At 65.6% G+C, this 15,348-nt stretch overlaps 2 protein-coding genes across 4 annotated transcripts; one reads left to right on the top strand and one right to left on the bottom strand.

Moving 5' to 3' along the window:
• Window positions 1-653: 653 nt before the first annotated feature.
• LOC107308682 (zinc finger protein 783-like) lies at window positions 654-6,342 on the top strand. 2 transcript variants are annotated; one of them, XM_085540784.1, is made up of 7 exons: window positions 654-948; window positions 1,993-2,394; window positions 2,488-2,614; window positions 2,704-2,817; window positions 3,624-3,767; window positions 3,857-3,988; window positions 4,583-6,342. In XM_085540784.1, the coding sequence occupies exons 1-7, from the start codon at window positions 715-717 to the stop codon at window positions 5,302-5,304; spliced, it is 1,875 nt and encodes a 624-aa protein (XP_085396910.1). In that variant the 5' UTR covers window positions 654-714; the 3' UTR covers window positions 5,305-6,342. The 2 variants fall into 2 exon arrangements, with proteins under 2 accessions (XP_085396910.1, XP_015708235.2); XM_015852749.3 differs by having other exon boundaries at window positions 656-948; window positions 3,657-3,767.
• On the bottom strand, window positions 6,238-11,103 carry LOC107308688 (uncharacterized). 2 transcript variants are annotated; one of them, XM_085540785.1, is made up of 4 exons: window positions 10,943-11,103; window positions 9,649-10,275; window positions 8,347-8,550; window positions 6,238-7,693 (listed from the first exon to the last, which is right to left on the bottom strand). In XM_085540785.1, the coding sequence occupies exons 2-4, from the start codon at window positions 10,184-10,186 to the stop codon at window positions 6,666-6,668; spliced, it is 1,770 nt and encodes a 589-aa protein (XP_085396911.1). In that variant the 5' UTR covers window positions 10,187-10,275; window positions 10,943-11,103; the 3' UTR covers window positions 6,238-6,665. The 2 variants fall into 2 exon arrangements, with proteins under 2 accessions (XP_085396911.1, XP_085396912.1); XM_085540786.1 differs by lacking the exon at window positions 8,347-8,550.
• Between the last annotated feature and the right edge of the window lie 4,245 nt (window positions 11,104-15,348).

The following is a 15,348-nucleotide window of genomic DNA, read 5'->3' as shown; positions in this document are numbered from 1 at the left end:
ATGCTCCGTGTTTGGAAGGGGAGCTGAGCCGAGCCGTGCTGGCTGCACCCAGAGCGTTATTTAATCTGATACAAGGATGGGGAAGTGATGTTCCAGCTCAGCCCCCTGGGACCCCCCAGAACGCCCCACTGTGCCCACAGCCCCAGTATCGCATCCCCACGGCTCCTCTGTGGCTCCTCTCCCCTCCCCGTGCAGCACCGGCCGCTCTTTGGAGAGGAAATTCTGCTCTAACACCCAGCTGGAAGCTTTCCCGACACCCGGCACCTCCGGGCATGTGAGGAACGTCGGCACTCAGTGCCCGCCCGACCGATGGGCAGCGGGAGGGATGTGCGGGGATCCAGCCCTGCCGCCCCCCGCCCCGTGAGCCGTTCCTGGGCCGGATCCGTCCGTGGGGCGGGGAGGGACCGGCGGGACCCCGAGGTGTCGGTTCAGGGCCGACATCGCCGCAGCTCCGGCAGCCGAGAGTCCCGTCCGTGAGCTGCGGGCGCACGGCGGCCCAAGCGGAGCCCAGAGCCGCTCATTCCCCTCCGGCCGCTCGTTCCCGTCCGTCCCCGCCCGGGTCGCCCCGAGGGCGGCGATGATGCTCCGCGGTTGCCGCCCCCCCCCCCTCCCGGAGCCGCCGCGGTGCCGGTGCCGCCCGGTGTCGGTGCCGTGCCGGTAGGCGGCAGTGCTCCGCTCTCTCGCCGCTCCCCGCCCGCTCGGCCCCGGGAGCGGATGCAGTTCCCCGGCTGCCCCCGGCTGCTCGGCGGGGCGGCGGGGCCCGGCCCGCATCGCGCTCCCCCCCGCGTTGCTCCCGGCGGCGCTCCCCGCAGCGGCCCCGCTCCGTGCGCGGCGTCGTGCGGCCCCGCGGCCCCGCTCGGCAGCGCTCTCTCCCCGCCTCGGCCCGGTCCCGGCCTGCGGGGCCCGGCGCAGCTCCGCGGGGCCATGGCCGAGTGGGCTCCCGCACAGGTAAGCGCGGCCCGGCCCGACCCCCCGACCCCGTCCCCCCCCCATCAGCCCCCCCCCGTCCCCGCACACCGCCCGGAGGCGGAGCCGCCCCGCCCGCCGCTCCCGTAGGGCCCCGATGCGGCCCCGCGGCCCCGCCGCTCCCCTCCCGTGTGTCCCCCCCGTGTGTCCCCCCACCCGCTGCCCCCTCACCCCCCGCGATGCCCCCTCACCCCCCGCGATGCCCCGCCGCTCCGCTCCGCCCCGTCCTCGCGTCCGACCCGGGGGAGGGGATGGGGGGCGGGGGGGGGAATCCCGCGTGAGCTGCCCCCGAAGCCCCCCCTAAATCACAAGGCGCAGGGGGGTCTCGCCCCGTTGCCGCCGGGGGGTGGGGTGACCTCGTGGCCGGTGTCGGGGCGGTGGGGTCGGGGTGTCCGGGTGCGGCGCTGACCCCCGGCTCCGTTCCGAGCGCTGGGCTGGCGGTCGGAGGGTCTTTTCCAGCTGCGGTGGGTCAGGGTGGCGCACGGTACGGCCCGCACAGCGTGCGGTGCACGGGCAGCCCGCGATGGGGCTGGATGCTCCTGCGGGTCCTCTCCGATCTTTGTGGCTCAGGGTCGCACTGCGCGGTGGGGTGGGGGGCAGTTGGTCGCTGGGGGGCTCTGCTCCCAACCAAGCGACCCTCCGATGGTAAGGGGGGGCGGGGGGTGGCAGGACCTGGTGATCCCACAGGTCTTCAACCTGCGTGGTTCTGTGGGGTTGGGGATGGCTGGGTTCGACCCTGAGGTTCTTTCCATCCTTTCTGGGTCCGTCGTGCTGTAATTCTCGGGGTGGGGGTGGTGCGGGTGGGACTGGATGGCGGCGAAGGTCTTCTCCAAGCACAGACTGGACGGCTGTGGGATCATGGTGGGGATGGGTTGGACGAGATGCTCCTCCAAGCTCCGTGACCCTGCGGTCCTTTGAGCCGCGCTGCAGCCCATCCCGGGGTCGGGCACACAACGAGGTTGGGTGACGTGGGGTCACCAGGAGCAGCGCCGCCGTGGCCCCCCCAGCCCGCGCCTCCCCACGCAGGTGCAGGAGTGGAACGTGGAGCCCCCCCACCTGATGCCGCTGCAGCCGCCGCTGCTCCCGGAGCGGGCGCACGTCAGGGAGGCGCAGCTGCACTCGGCCGAGGCGTCGCTGTGGACGGTGGTGGCCACGGTGCAGGCCATGGAGAGGAAGATCGACCTGCTGGCCACGAGGCTGCTCAGCCTGGAGGGGCGCTCGGGGACGGCCGAGAAGAAGCTCCTGGACTGTGAGAAAACGGCCATGGAGTTCGGCAACCAGCTGGAGAGCAAATGGGCCGTGCTGGGAACCCTCATCCAGGAGTACGGGCTGCTGCAGCGGCGCCTGGAGCACGTGGAGAACCTGCTGAAGAACAGGAACTTCTGGGTGCTGCGTCTGCCCCCCGGCCCCCGCGGGGAGGTGCCCAAGGTTGGGCCGTGTCAGGGCCGACAGGGTGGGGAGGGGGTATGGGGTGGTCCTGGACCCCATTGGGATGGCTGTGCTGAGCTTTTGGCCCTGCAGGTGCCGGTGACGTTTGTTGACATCGCCGTCTATTTCTCGGCGGAGGAGTGGAAGAACCTGGAGGAGTGGCAGAAGGAGCTTTACAACAACCTGGTGAAGGAGAACTACGAGTCGCTGCTCTCGCTGGGTACACCACCCCGCTGACCCCGTATTGCAGCTGTCCCACTTCTCCGCACTGGGGCCGCTGCTGTGACTCACGTTGTGTGCCCTGCACAGATGCAGCTCTGCCCAGGAGCGACGTGCAGCCCCGGCTGGAGCGTGGGGACGTGCCCTGTGTCCCCGAGCAGCAGGACCTGCAGCAGCGCGAGATGCCGGCGGATGCCTGTGCGGGTGAGGCACCATCTCAGCCCTTGGGGCTCACACCTACAGCGTCCCGTCCCTATGGGCTGCACTGAGGCCGTCTGGTCCCATGGCTGTGCATGGTCACCCATCCCCATTGGACATCCCATGGTCACCCATTGCTTTGGCACACCCCGTGGTTACATGGCCCTGTGTGCTGGCCCATCGTCAGCCCACACCATCAGCCCCCCACTGGTCATCCAACGCCATCCAGTGCTTACCTGTCCCCGTGGGATTCCCCTGGTCACTTCTCCCTGTCAAACATGCCATGGTCGTCATCGTGGTGTGCATTGTGGTCACCTGTTCCCATGAGATGGATGTCTGCTGGTCACCCACCCCCACGGGATGTCCTGTTGTCACACAGCTGTATGGGATATCTGACAGCCACCCATCCTTATCACACGTCCCGTGGTCACCTGACACCATGGGCTCTCCTGTGCTTACCCAACCCATGGGATAGCCAATGGCCACCCATCCCTTTGGGATGCCCCATGGTCACCTGCCCCTATGGCATGTCCTATGGTCATCTGTCTTCTTGACATGTCCCGTGGTTCACCCATCCCTGTGGGATGCCTCATGGCCACCCAACCCTATGGGATGTCCCATGGTCACCTATCCCTATGGCATGTCCCATGGTCACCTGTCCCTATGGCATGTCCTATGGTCACCTGTCCCTATGGCATGTCCTATGGTCACCCATCCCCTCAGCTCCCCCCGGGCCCTGCACACAGTCCCATCACTGCTGTGGGACAGGGTCACCCCGAGGCAGTGACCGGGGCTGTGTTGGGTGGCCGCAGCCCGGCGCCGGCCAAGTCTCTCCTTGTGCACAGAGCCGCTGATCTCCACCTCCGACATCCTGTCCCGGATCAAGCAGGAGGTGGCGTTTGTTGGGGAGCAGCAGTTTGGGGAGGACCGGGGGCTGCCCACCGACCCCTGTGCAGGTGAGGTCTCCATGGCCCGCACTATCTGCCGTCCCTCGGTGCGTTCCCTTCCCCACAGCCCCACGTTGCCATCCCTGCCCTTCCCTCAGGTGCGGACGCCCTGATCACAGCTCACGACTTCTTGTCGTGGATCAAGCAGGAGGAGGAGCCTTGTGTCAGGGAGCCCTGGGAGCTGCCAGAGAGGGAAATCCTGCCCGCACCTCTCCCTGCTCCTGGCCCAGGTGAGCAGTGGCCCACGGCACCGCAGGCTGTGCCCATAAGTGCAGGGGTTTGGAACCTGTTTTGCCCCAGTGTGTGTCACGGTGGCAGCGAGGCCGTGGCCCTGCAGTGCTGTGTTCTGGTGTCAGTGTGGGTTGGGATGGTAGTGAGAACCCATTGGGGTGCTTCGTGGTGGCAGTGAGAACAGCCGTGTGCAAGTGCCATGGTGCAGTGCTCCGATTGGAGCAGGACTGGGCTGGAGGGTGCACGGGCTGCTCCGTGCTGAGGGTGCACCGGGGTCCATGTTATCCCCCCGACCCCGGGATCCACGTTATCCCCCTGATCCCGGGATCCACGTTATCCCCCCGACCCCGGGATCCACGTTATCCCCCCGACCCCGGGATCCACGTTATCCCCCTGACCCTGGGATCCACGTTATCCCCCCGACCCCGGGATCCACGTTATCCCCCCGACCCCGGGATCCACGTTATCCCCCCGACCCCGGGATCCACGTTATGCCCCCGACCCCGATCCTCCTATGTTGAGGATGCTCTGCAGAGCACGCTGTGGGCACGGCCCCAATCTCAGCCCGCCTCTGACCGAGGTTCCCCCCGCAGCCGGTGAGGGGCTGCTGGTGAAGCTGGAGGAGCAGCGCTGTCCCCGCGCCGACCCCCCCGAGGAGCTGCTGCCGGGCGCGTCGGGCGAGCTGCTGTTCCCGGCTCCGAGCTTCGGCAGCCCGGACGGACAGGCGGGACCTGCGGCCGCCGGGGGCAACGCGACGGCCCAGCACAGACTGAGCAAAGCGCCCGGCGCCGAACCGGGACCGGCGGCCGAACCGGGGGGGGTCCCGGGTCCGGCGGCGGAGGATCGTCCTCACGGCTGCACCGAGTGCGGGAAGAGCTTCAGCGGCAAGAAGAGCCTCCGCATCCACCAGCGCAGCCACGCGGCGGAGCGGCCGTACCCGTGTGCGGAGTGCGGCAAGAGCTTCAACTGCCACTCGGGGCTGGTGCGGCACCAGATGATCCACCGCGGGGAGCGGCCCTACAAGTGCGCGGAGTGCGGCAAGTGCTACAGCCGCAAGGAGCATCTGCAGAACCACCAGCGGCTGCACACCGGGGAGCGGCCGTTCGTGTGCGCCGCCTGCGGGAAGAGCTTCATCCGCAAACAGAACCTGCTCAAGCACCAGCGCATCCACACGGGGGAGCGGCCGTACCAGTGCCCGGCGTGCGGCCGCAGCTTCCGCTACAAGGAGTCGCTCAAGGACCATCAACGCGTGCACGGCGCCGAGCCCGGAGCCCCCCCGCCGCCACAGCCCCCCGGGCTGCCCCCCGGGGATTAGAGCAGCGAGCGGCGCCCAACGGGCCAGGACTGAGGGCTCCCCCTGGGCCCGGGGGCGCCGTGTCGGACACGGAGCTTCGTACCAAATGCGGAAGCACGGCCCCGATCGGGACAGCCGCCCTCCAGGACAGGACAGCCGCTATCCGGGACGGGACAGCCGCTATCCGGGACGGGACAGCCGCTATCCGGGACGGGACAGCCGCTCTCTCTCCAGTACAGCCGTTCCCCATCCCCGCCGCTCGCCCCGACCCCGACGATCCGGGGAGCGACGGATCGAGCCGCCGCCGCCGCGTCCCCGTCCCCGCCTGCCGCTCTGCCCCCATCCCCCGCTGCTTCCTTCCACCCCCGTGCCGTCCCGCTGTGTACAGTGCTTGGGGTGTCGTTTTGTATGGACAGTGCAACGCTGAATAAAGTCGTGCTGGGCCGCCCCGCCCTCGCCCTGCCCCGTGGGGTCCGCGCCCACAGCCCCCCCACGAGTGGCGGCGCCCCCCCCCCAGCCCCGAGACACGGAACAGCCCCACGGGGACGCGCAGCGCCCGGTACCGGCCCCGGTGTCCCAAAGGGGCGGCCCAGCCCCAACCCCGCGGGGACCCCCACCCTTAAAGGGACCCCCGCCCCGCAAAGCCCCTCCTGGCTCCTCTCAGCTCCCCTTTCCTCATTGAACTCGGCCCTGGGAACGCGTGCAGAGCCCACTGCTCCCCGAACCGGCACCAGGAACAAAGCTCACCCGGTGCCCATCTCACTCCTCCGGCTGTTTGTCCCCCCTCCATCACACACACAGGGGTCACTTTGTCCCCGTGGGCTCATCGTGCAGCACCGCCCCCCCAGCGTGGGCCGTGCACAGACTGTGGGTGGGGGACCCAGGCCATGCACTGGGGGGGGCAGAATGGCCACAGCTGCAGCCCTGAGTCGACACACGCAGCGATGGCTCCTCTCTCTCTTTCTCTTTTTTTTTTTTTGCTCGTTTTTGCTGTTTTTTTTTCTTTGAAACAAGTTTATGGTTATATGCAAATTAGGTCATTAAATGATTTGCATAAAATGTTCGCCCACCAGCGACTAAAAGTGTTCCTAACACTTCCCCACCCCCCCCAAGGTAGTTAATCCTACTCCACTATGCGCCGTCGCACGCGGGCACCGTGCACGCACACGCCTTGCACGCTCGTGTGCACGGCTGCACCCCCAGCCTGGGCTGGCACACGCGCCGGGCGGGTTGCACGGTGCCATCCCCGTACCTCTGTGCCGGCACGGCGGGCACCGACCTCGCTCCCGGCCCCCACGAGCACCGCGCACCCGTGGCTCCGTGGAGGGCTGAACGCACAGCACGTCCATAGCGGGACAGCATCCCTGCGGCCCGGTTCGGCACTAGCTGTTGGCGAGGAACAGCCGTCTGTGTCTGGACGCCGAGCCGCGCGGGCGGCCCCTGCGCCTGCCACGGCCCCGGTTGCCGAAGGGGCTGCGGCCGGGCACGGCGTTGTCTGCCCAGGCGGCGTTGCCCGGCTGCGGCTCGGGGAAGGCAGGCTCGGCTTTGGGCTGCTCGAGGAGCGGGCCGGGCTCAGGCCGGGGCTCTGCGGGCGGTACGTGGTTCTGCCGGTCGCTCGCCCGCTCCTGGCGCAGGTAGCGCAGCTCGTCGCGGATGTCCGTCAGGACGCCCAGCAGGCGGAACTGCAGCTCGCGGTCTCGGGCGCGCTCCTCGCGCTGCGTGGCTCGCTCCTCCTGCCACATGGCCAGCTCCTGGTGGTACAGCTGGTCCCACTGCTCCTCCAGGTCCAGCAGGTGATGGATGTTAGTCCTCCAGCTGTCCCGGCGGTCCTCCCGCAGGCGCGAGCAGCCCAGGCCGCGGGCCGGGCCGGGGGCTGCAGGGGCGTCCCCTGGGGGTGAGGCGGAGGAGGGCAGCGACTCCTCGGTCAGGGCGCCGCCGTGCAGCGGGGAGCGAGCAGGGGGATCCTCCTCGGGGGGCTTCTCCCAGCTGGGCCCCATCAGTACCCTGGGCAAAGAGCCCACCTCCGGGCCGGAGCCCCCCGCCTGCTCCTCAGGGTGCGAGGAGTCGGCAGCGCGGCCCATGGGGGGCAGCTCAGACACCCCGTCGTGGCCCCAGTCCGAGTGAGCATCCGCGGGGTTGAGAGGGTCCTCGGGCAGGGAGGTGACGGAGCCCTGTGAGCTGCAGCGGCGGATCAGCATGGCCTGGCGGGACAGTTTCATGTCCTCCTCTGCCGACATCGGAGCCTCAGGGCCAGGCTGCAGCCCCACTGCCCCGCCATGGCCCCTCTCCACCTCCCGGCCTTCCCGTTCCTCCTCCTCCGACATGGACGCGTAGGAGACCAGGGACTCGTTGCGCAGGGATGGGGATATGGCTGTCATGTCCGGAGTCCGCAGCTCCGGTCCGGACTCGGCTGGAAGAGAACAGAATCATAGAATGACCAGGGTTGGAAAAGACCTAAAACATCACCCAGTCCAACTGTTCACCTATTGCCAATAGCTCCCACTAATGTCCCTCAACACAACATCCAGTCTTTCCTCGAACAAGGAGCCCTCCTGTAAGCACACATCGCTGCCACATCAGCCCAGTGCTGCCCCCAACCCCTTCCTGATGCTGCCTGTCCATCCCTCGAGGTGCCTTCCTGTGCACCCAACACCCCACAGCTGTTGGTCCTGCAGGCCTGGTGCTGCAAGGACACCACAGCCTTTGTGTTCCCTTGGATCCTCTGCACAGTCGCTGCTCCCAGAGCTGGGGTTGTGCACATGGGAGCTGCTCTGTGAACTGCTGGATTTAATCTTGAAGGTCTTTTCCTTAAACGCCAGCTTCAACAACACTACGATTCCTGCCACTGATCAGCATTGCTGCCTACAGAACTGTGCCCTGGGCTCATGCACCCACAGCTCTTTGGGCTGCATGGATGTGAAGGCAGCACCCAGAGGGCTGGCTCAGCACTGGGCTCTTCCACACCAGGACCAGCTCCAAGCACAGACTGCTCCCCACCTCAGCCAGGTCTCAACAGCCACTTCTTCCCTCCTCTCGCCCCACGAAGCCCCAGCGCAGCCTTACCCGAGCTGCTCTGCCCTTCCCCTCGGCTGTACTCGCAGATGACCGAGGGGTCGGGGCTCTGCACGGCCAGCCGGGGCGCAGCAGAGCCCTCCACGTCGGGCAGGGATGAGGGCTGCCCGTTGGTGTCGATGTAAATGCTGGGGTGGCTCACGCCAGGCTGCAGGTGCATGAAGGACTGCTTGGATGCACCGGGGAAGAACAGATCTGTGGGGCAGAGAGAACCCAGCCTCAGCCACGGCGACGGCGGCACCGCCAGCTCATGTGGCATTGAGGGCAAGAGGGTGACATGGCACAGGTGACCTGCTAATGCCTAAATGGCTCCTAAAGGGAACACCTCTGTGGCTGCATGTCATTGTCTGCCCACAGGACTGAGCTGGCACCCCCTGAACTTTCCAACCCCCCCCCCCCCGTCCTCTTCCTCAAGCCCAAAACTTTTCTGCACTGCACGACGAAGAGGTTCTGGTTCAGAGACAGCCCAAGATTGTTTCGGAAGAGAAACGAGAGCCATTGTAACCTCCCATCCACAATGGAATCTGACAAAGAGAGAAAGGAGCAGGAACAGCTGCTGGTGTCCTCTGGGGTACAAAGAAGACAGAAATGTCCCCTTGGTGGAAATGAAATGGTGCAGGGGATACCTGCCTCCTGGCCAGAGACAAAGCACAACAGTGGCCCAACCCACAGCACTGGCTACTTCACCCCACCAGCATCTCCTGGGTCACCTGAGGGAATTAAGTGTCATCCAACAACCAGAACCTGCATGAGACCATGACTCAGGTGTAATCTGTATTCCTGCACTGCATGCCCAGGAGCCCCCCAGCCTCACACACCACCACAGTAACACAGCTGCTGCTCCCACAATCCCTGACTTCAGCTAAAAGTGAGGGACACCAACACTGAAAGGAACTGGAGAACAAAACCCATCTTCTCCCAGCTTCCTTCAGATGGCATCCAGCGAGGCCAGGCAGTGTACTGGATTTAACAACAACAAGGAGCCACTCTGCAATGCCTGATGTGCCCATCTCAGGTAATTTCCACAGTGGATTTCCAACCCTGGTGCTTTGCTGTTCAGATGTGCTGGCAGTGCAGCCCTGCTGCGTGCCGCAGTCCCGACACAAAGCACATACAAGAGCAGCACCCACCAGTCTCCTTCCACCATCCACCTGCTGGGCAGCCCTTGGGGCGCCGCAGCCCGGTGTTGTTAGCAGGGCAGGCATCAGACATCACTTGGGAGAGCAGGCAGGGCGGCAGCACGGGAATGTGCTGCCCCAGCTCTGCCAGCCCCATAGAAGCACCACGACTGACCTGGGTCCAGGATGATCTCGGGCTCTGAGTCGTGACTGGCCTGCAGGAAGGTGGAAGCCACCATCTTCTCCAGGGGCGTGAGACGCGGTTTGTGGAGCGGCCCCCCAGCGCGGTTCATGGGCAGGTGCTTCTTGGAGGTGATTTTCTTCTTGACGTCCAAGCGCAGGTCGCGCCACTTGTGCTTGAGGTCGTCGATGGAGCGCTCGGTGTAGCCCAGGAAGTTGACACGGCTTTGGATTTGGGTCCAGAGCTGCTTCCTCCGCACGGGATGAGCCCGCAGGGCTTCGGACCCATACAGGGCGCTGAAATGCCGCACCACATTCCAGACCAACGTCTCGGTCTCGTCATTGGAGAAGTTGGCCTTCCTCTTCCGGCCAGACGCTGGCATCGCCTGCGAGGCTGCGGCAGAGGTGGAAGGGGCACAATTGAACCTCGGTCCCCACTCCTCTCTGTCAGCTCCTGGGGGAAACATGGGGCTGCGGGAGCCCGAGGGAGCCGCGGAGGAGGGAGCCGAAGCAACGGCCCCCGATGCATCCATGGCAGGGGAGGCTTGGGCCGGGGAGGATCTAAAGAGCCGCTTCGGCACACCACGAGGCAGGGGGGCACCTCATCCCCTCGCCCCGGCACCTGGGAGGGGAGAAAAGGAAAGGGCAGCGGTGGGTGGTGGCAGAGCATCGCCCCACAGGGTCAATATGGCAGACAGGGATATGGCAGGAGACCCCAGGACCCCCAGCCAGCTACTGGGGGGCACGGAGAGGGACATGGTCACAGTGACAAGGGCTGCGGTCCCATGGCAAGCACATCAGGACCACTGTGAGCACATCAGGGCCACGCACAGGGCAATAGGGAGAGGCTGGAGGCCATGGGGAGGCATTGGATCATACTGAGGTCAATGGGGAGCAGCCCTAATTGCACCCGGTGCCCCATAACAAGGCTTTGTAAGAGGCCGCAGCCAGAGCTTCGGGCATCTCATGTCCACAGCCAGGACCTCGGGGATGGCACCAAGGCTCCATGGGCACAGCAAGGCCTCGGCTACGGAGCATCCGGGGGGAACGGCCAAGGCCGCAACGAGCGGCTCGGACCCGGCCCGGGGCCGCAACCGCGGGGCCGTGATGTGCGGCCGAGATGCGCCCGCCGCACCCGGCGCTTTTGTTCGCCTTCCCCGCCGGCCACCGGGGTAACAAAGAGGCCGGAGCCGGTGCCTGCCCTCGACCTCCCCCCACCTCCCCCCACCTCCCACCGGGCCTTAAGGCCTCGGTACCCCCCACCCCCGGGGCAGGGCGGCGGCGCCTACCTGTGCCGGGCCGGGAGATGACGGCAGCGTTACGGGGCAGCGGCGGAGCCGGGCTCGGTGCGTTCAGCTCCGGGTAATGGCTCCCGCCTCGGCGGAACTCGCCTTCATTTCCTCCGCCTCCGAGCGGCGCGGCGCGGCGCGGGGCTGCGCGCCTCGGCCTCACAGCGCCCCCTACCGGCAGCGCCGCGCAACGACACCGCGCAGCGATACGCGGGGCCGGGGGGGCGGGGCTGGGGGGCGGGGCGGGGCGGGGCGGACACGCCGCCCATCCAGCACCGGGAGCCCCGCGGCAGCTCAGCGCTCCCATCACCGCTCCCCTCCTCGTTCCTCGCACCCCCATGCTGCTCACTGACACCCCATGGGCACCCCCGGGCACACTCACAACGGGTGCCCCCCCCCCTCACCCCACTCCCCCATGGCTGAACTGACCCCCCCCCTACCAGGCCCCTTTGCCCACTCCCCATTCAACACACCCCAATGTGCCCCCTGCCCTGGGTACCTCATTGAGCACCTCCCACCCGGTGCACTCTAATAGGCACTGCGGTGCACCCCGCCCCCTCAGCCCCCCATGGATGAACTGACCCCCCCCACCAGGCCCTTTGCCCACCCAATGCACCCCAATGCACCCCCTGCCCTGGGCACCTCAATGAGCACCTCCCATGTGTCCCACCCCATGTGTGTCCCCGTGAGCACCCCCTGCCCTAAACACCCCATGACCCCCTCCTCAGAGGCCCCTCTGCCCCATTGCTTTTGAGGGAGCAACACCCCATTGCTTTTGAGGGAGCAGTGACCCAACAGTACCTGCTTTGGGGAGGTACCTGCTGCCCCCCATAGCACCAGACTGACCCTGGGTACCAGCAGATGTTCCTCCATGTGGAGGGGGCTCCAAGCTCCAGCAGGAGGGGGCACAAAACACCCCTGGGGACAGCCTTGTCCCCAGCCCCAGCTGTCCTTTGTACTGCATACACAGCCTGGGGGATGGCCCCATGTCCCATCCCAACTGGGGACGCAGTGCCGTGGAGGATGGCAGTGCTGAGGACAAGGGACCCCCAGAGGTACCCAGGGCTGTGTGAGGCTGAGGGGTCCCGCACACTGTGCTGGGGGCTCCCAGGGTGTCACTGTGGGGTCTGACCCCAGCCCATGGGGATGGGACAATGGGACAATGGGACAATGGGATGCTCATGGTGGCACTGCTGCTGTCAGCAGCAAAACCCCAGCCTGGAGGCACGCGGCCTCTGTTCATTGCTGCGCTGGAAGCCACGATGCTAAATGACAACAATCACCAGCACTCTGTGCTTTGCTGACCTGCTCAGTTTTAATGTGCCCGTTACCAACCTCCGGAGCTCCCTTCTTCTTTGCTGGGCCCAGCAATCACAGTGGCATCATCCCCCTCCCCCCTTCCACCCCCATCATACACAGAGCAGCTCCACAGTGGCGATGGCTGCGGCTGGTGACGGGACACCCGTTGGTGCCACCACCGCCCTCACTGCCTGGGATGGCCGTCCCTGAGCAGTGCTGGCTCTGCACTGGCTGTCACCATGTGCACAGCGTCCTGCAGCGTGTAGAACATCTGCATGAGGTCCGGCGAGGTGGCCCTGCACTCCAGGAAGCGCCGCAGCGTGGCCATGCTGTCCCACAGCTCCGGCTCCGAGGGGCACGGCCGCACCGCCACCGGCTCCGCAGAGTCCTCGCTCTCCTCCGTCCCCCCGTCCCAGTCCTCTGCCTCGGCCGTGTCAGCATCCAGCCCCTCATCCATCACCCCAAAGCTCTCCAGCTGCTCCTGGCCGAGCCAGATGGGTGCGGGCAGAGCATCAGAGCTGCTGTCGGGGCTGAAGTTGGCGGCACGGAAGCAGCTGGTGATGAGCTCCGGGCGCACGTCGCCCCACGCTTGTGCCAGCACGTGCAGGGCATCCAGCAGGGTGGGCAGCTCCGAGCCCAGCACCACCGGGACCTGGGTGAGCAGCCGGCGCCGGTAATGGCCCTTCAGGTCCCTGGCGATGCCGCGGTGCAGGGGATGCGCCAGCGTGGCCACGGGTGGCATGAAGAGCATCCTGACGTTGGACAGCTGGAGGTAGGGGCGCTCCTCGTGCTCCTCAGCGAGCAGCAGGACGCTCTTCCCTTTACGCTGCATCTCCTCATTGAAGTCCTGCAGCCACTCAGCAAACAGCGCAGCGCTCAGACGGCCACCGCCGCGGTAAGTCCATGGCACGGCCTGCAGGTTGATGCCGTGCAGGCAGGGCGGGTTGGCACGGCGTCCCACCGCCCGCAGCGCCGCCTTCTCCGAGCCGTCAGCGTTGGTGCAGAGCAGCAGCGTCAGCATCTCACCATCGGCGCTCAGCTGGACCTGGGTCTCCCCGCAGCTGTACAGCTCGGAGGGTGCATAGCTGTGCAGCAGGTCGTGCAATGAGCCCTGCATTGAGCCTTGCAATGAGCCTTGCACTGAGCCATGCAATGAGCTGTGCAGTGACTTGTGCACTGAGCCCTGCACTGAGCCTTGCACTGATCCCTGCACTGATCCATGCACTGATCCCTGCACTGATCCCTGCACTGAGCCTTGCACTGATCCCTGCACTGATCCATGCACTGAGCCTTGCACTGAGTCTTGCACTGATCCCTGCACTGATCCCTGCACTGCTCCGTGCTGCTCATCCCCGCCGTCCCGCAGCGTTTTCTCGCTGCTGACGTTGTGTTGCACCCTGACCCGTGCCATGCAGCCGTTGCTGTGCTGGCAGCGCGCTGTGCCCACGTCCTGTGCCAGGTTCTTGGCCTTCATGTGCAGCCACGTGCCGCTGATGGGCAGCTGTGTGTTGCGGGCTCCCTGCACCCATCGCAGCAGCGCAGCCTCCATGTCCCCGTCCTTGCCGTCCCTGCTCCTCTTCCTGTCGGGGTTCCCGTTCCTCCTCCACTCGCTGAGGATCCTCTCCTTGTTCTTAATGATGCGGCAGATCTGCGGCTGCGATACCCCGAATCTCTTGGCCAGCTCGCTCTGGGACACCTTGGGGCCTTCCAGCACCTCCAGCACTCGCACCTTCTCGGTCAGTGACAGCTCCTTGCGCTCTTTGCGTGTCGCCGTGTGCTCGGTGCCCGGTCCCCGGCCGCACGCTCGGCACGTTGCGGGGCAGCTCCCGGTCTGGCCGTGCAGCTCCATGGCTCCTCCATGCCGGGACGCACCGCGGCCACGCGCGGCACCGACAACGGCGTCGGGAGCGCGCGCTTAGCCACGCCCCGCCCGGCACCCATTGGGCGGCCGGCAGCGGGCGCCGCACGCGGATTGGTTGAGAGGTGGCCAATCGGAGGTGGGGAGAGCGATGTGGAGTCGGCGGGCGGGAGAGAGCTTGTGGTGTGACGTCAGACGTGTGCGGTGACGTCAGAGGTGACGTCGCAATGGCGCGGGTGACGTCAGAGCGGCGTGGGGTGAGATTGGACGCCACAATTGAGCTGAATGACGTCAGAGCAGTGCTGAATGACGTCAGAATGGAGCTGAATGATGTCGGAGCGTTGTTGAATGACGTCTGAGTGGCACTGAATGACGTCAGAGCAGAACCAAATGACGTCAGAGCGATGTAGAATGACGTCAGAGTGGTGATGAATGACGTCAGAGTTGAGCTGGATGACGTCAGAGTTGAGCTGGATGACGTCAGAGTGGAACAAAATGACGTCAGAGTGCTGCTGAATGACATCAGAGAGGTGCTGAGTGATGTCAGAGTTGAATTGAGTGACGTCAGAGTGGAGCTGAATGACGTCAGAGTGGAGCTGGATGACGTCAGATTGGTGTGGGCTTGCATCACAGCTGTGTATGATGACGTCATAATGGCAGTGCTGCATGCATGGTTGCAGCACGGAGTGCAGCAGGTTCCGCATGGCTGTGCTGAGTGCACTGAGCGTTGTGTTGTTGCAGCGCTGCAGCAGTGTGCACAGTGATGTGGGGCTGTGTGCTGCAGGGCTACGTACTGCACTGCTGGATGCAGCACCAGGTGTTGCACTGCTGCAGCATTGCTCTGTTGCAACACAAACTGTTGCACGCTTGCACTGCTGAAGAACAGGGAGCTGTGCTGTTGCAGTGTTGCACAGTTGCAGTGGTGACTCCTGCACTCTTGCAGTGTTGCACAGTTGCAGTGGTCACTCTTGCACTCTTGCAGTGTTGCACAGTTGCTGTTGCAATGCTCCAGTGTTGCATTGTGAACCATTGATGCTGTTGCACTGTCTCACAGTTGCATCTCAGCCTGTTGCACTGTTGCTCCATCACACAGTCGCACTATTCCAGCTCAGTCCATTACATCATTACACCGTCTCACTGTCGCAGCTCGGGCTGTCACCCCCCCACACACAATACTATTAAATTAAAGTAATAAAATCAAATCAAGATTCCGCCGGGGGTGGGTTAAATGGCCGAAGGGGGAAGGGGT

This window comes from Coturnix japonica, chromosome 2, assembly GCF_054131305.1.
Source record: "Coturnix japonica strain WE chromosome 2, WE-NBRP24, whole genome shotgun sequence".
NCBI classification, from domain to species: Eukaryota; Metazoa; Chordata; class Aves; order Galliformes; family Phasianidae; genus Coturnix; species Coturnix japonica.
This window is presented reverse-complemented; position numbering and strand designations above follow the sequence as displayed.

Bases quoted from the DNA above. Each gene is read 5' to 3' on its own strand.
- LOC107308682 (XM_085540784.1), top strand. From the start codon at position 715: ATGCAGTTCCCCGGCTGCCCCCGGCTGCTCGGCGGGGCGGCGGGGCCC. The intron at 2,395-2,487 runs GTTGGGCCGTGT...TTGGCCCTGCAG, and splicing joins CCCGCGGGGAGGTGCCCAAG to GTGCCGGTGACGTTTGTTGA. The intron at 2,615-2,703 runs GTACACCACCCC...TGCCCTGCACAG, and splicing joins CGAGTCGCTGCTCTCGCTGG to ATGCAGCTCTGCCCAGGAGC.
- LOC107308688 (XM_085540785.1), bottom strand. From the start codon at position 10,186: ATGGATGCATCGGGGGCCGTTGCTTCGGCTCCCTCCTCCGCGGCTCCC. The intron at 8,551-9,648 runs GTCAGTCGTGGT...TCTGCCCCACAG, and splicing joins CGAGATCATCCTGGACCCAG to ATCTGTTCTTCCCCGGTGCA. The intron at 7,694-8,346 runs GTAAGGCTGCGC...GTTCTCTTCCAG, and splicing joins GGAAGGGCAGAGCAGCTCGG to CCGAGTCCGGACCGGAGCTG.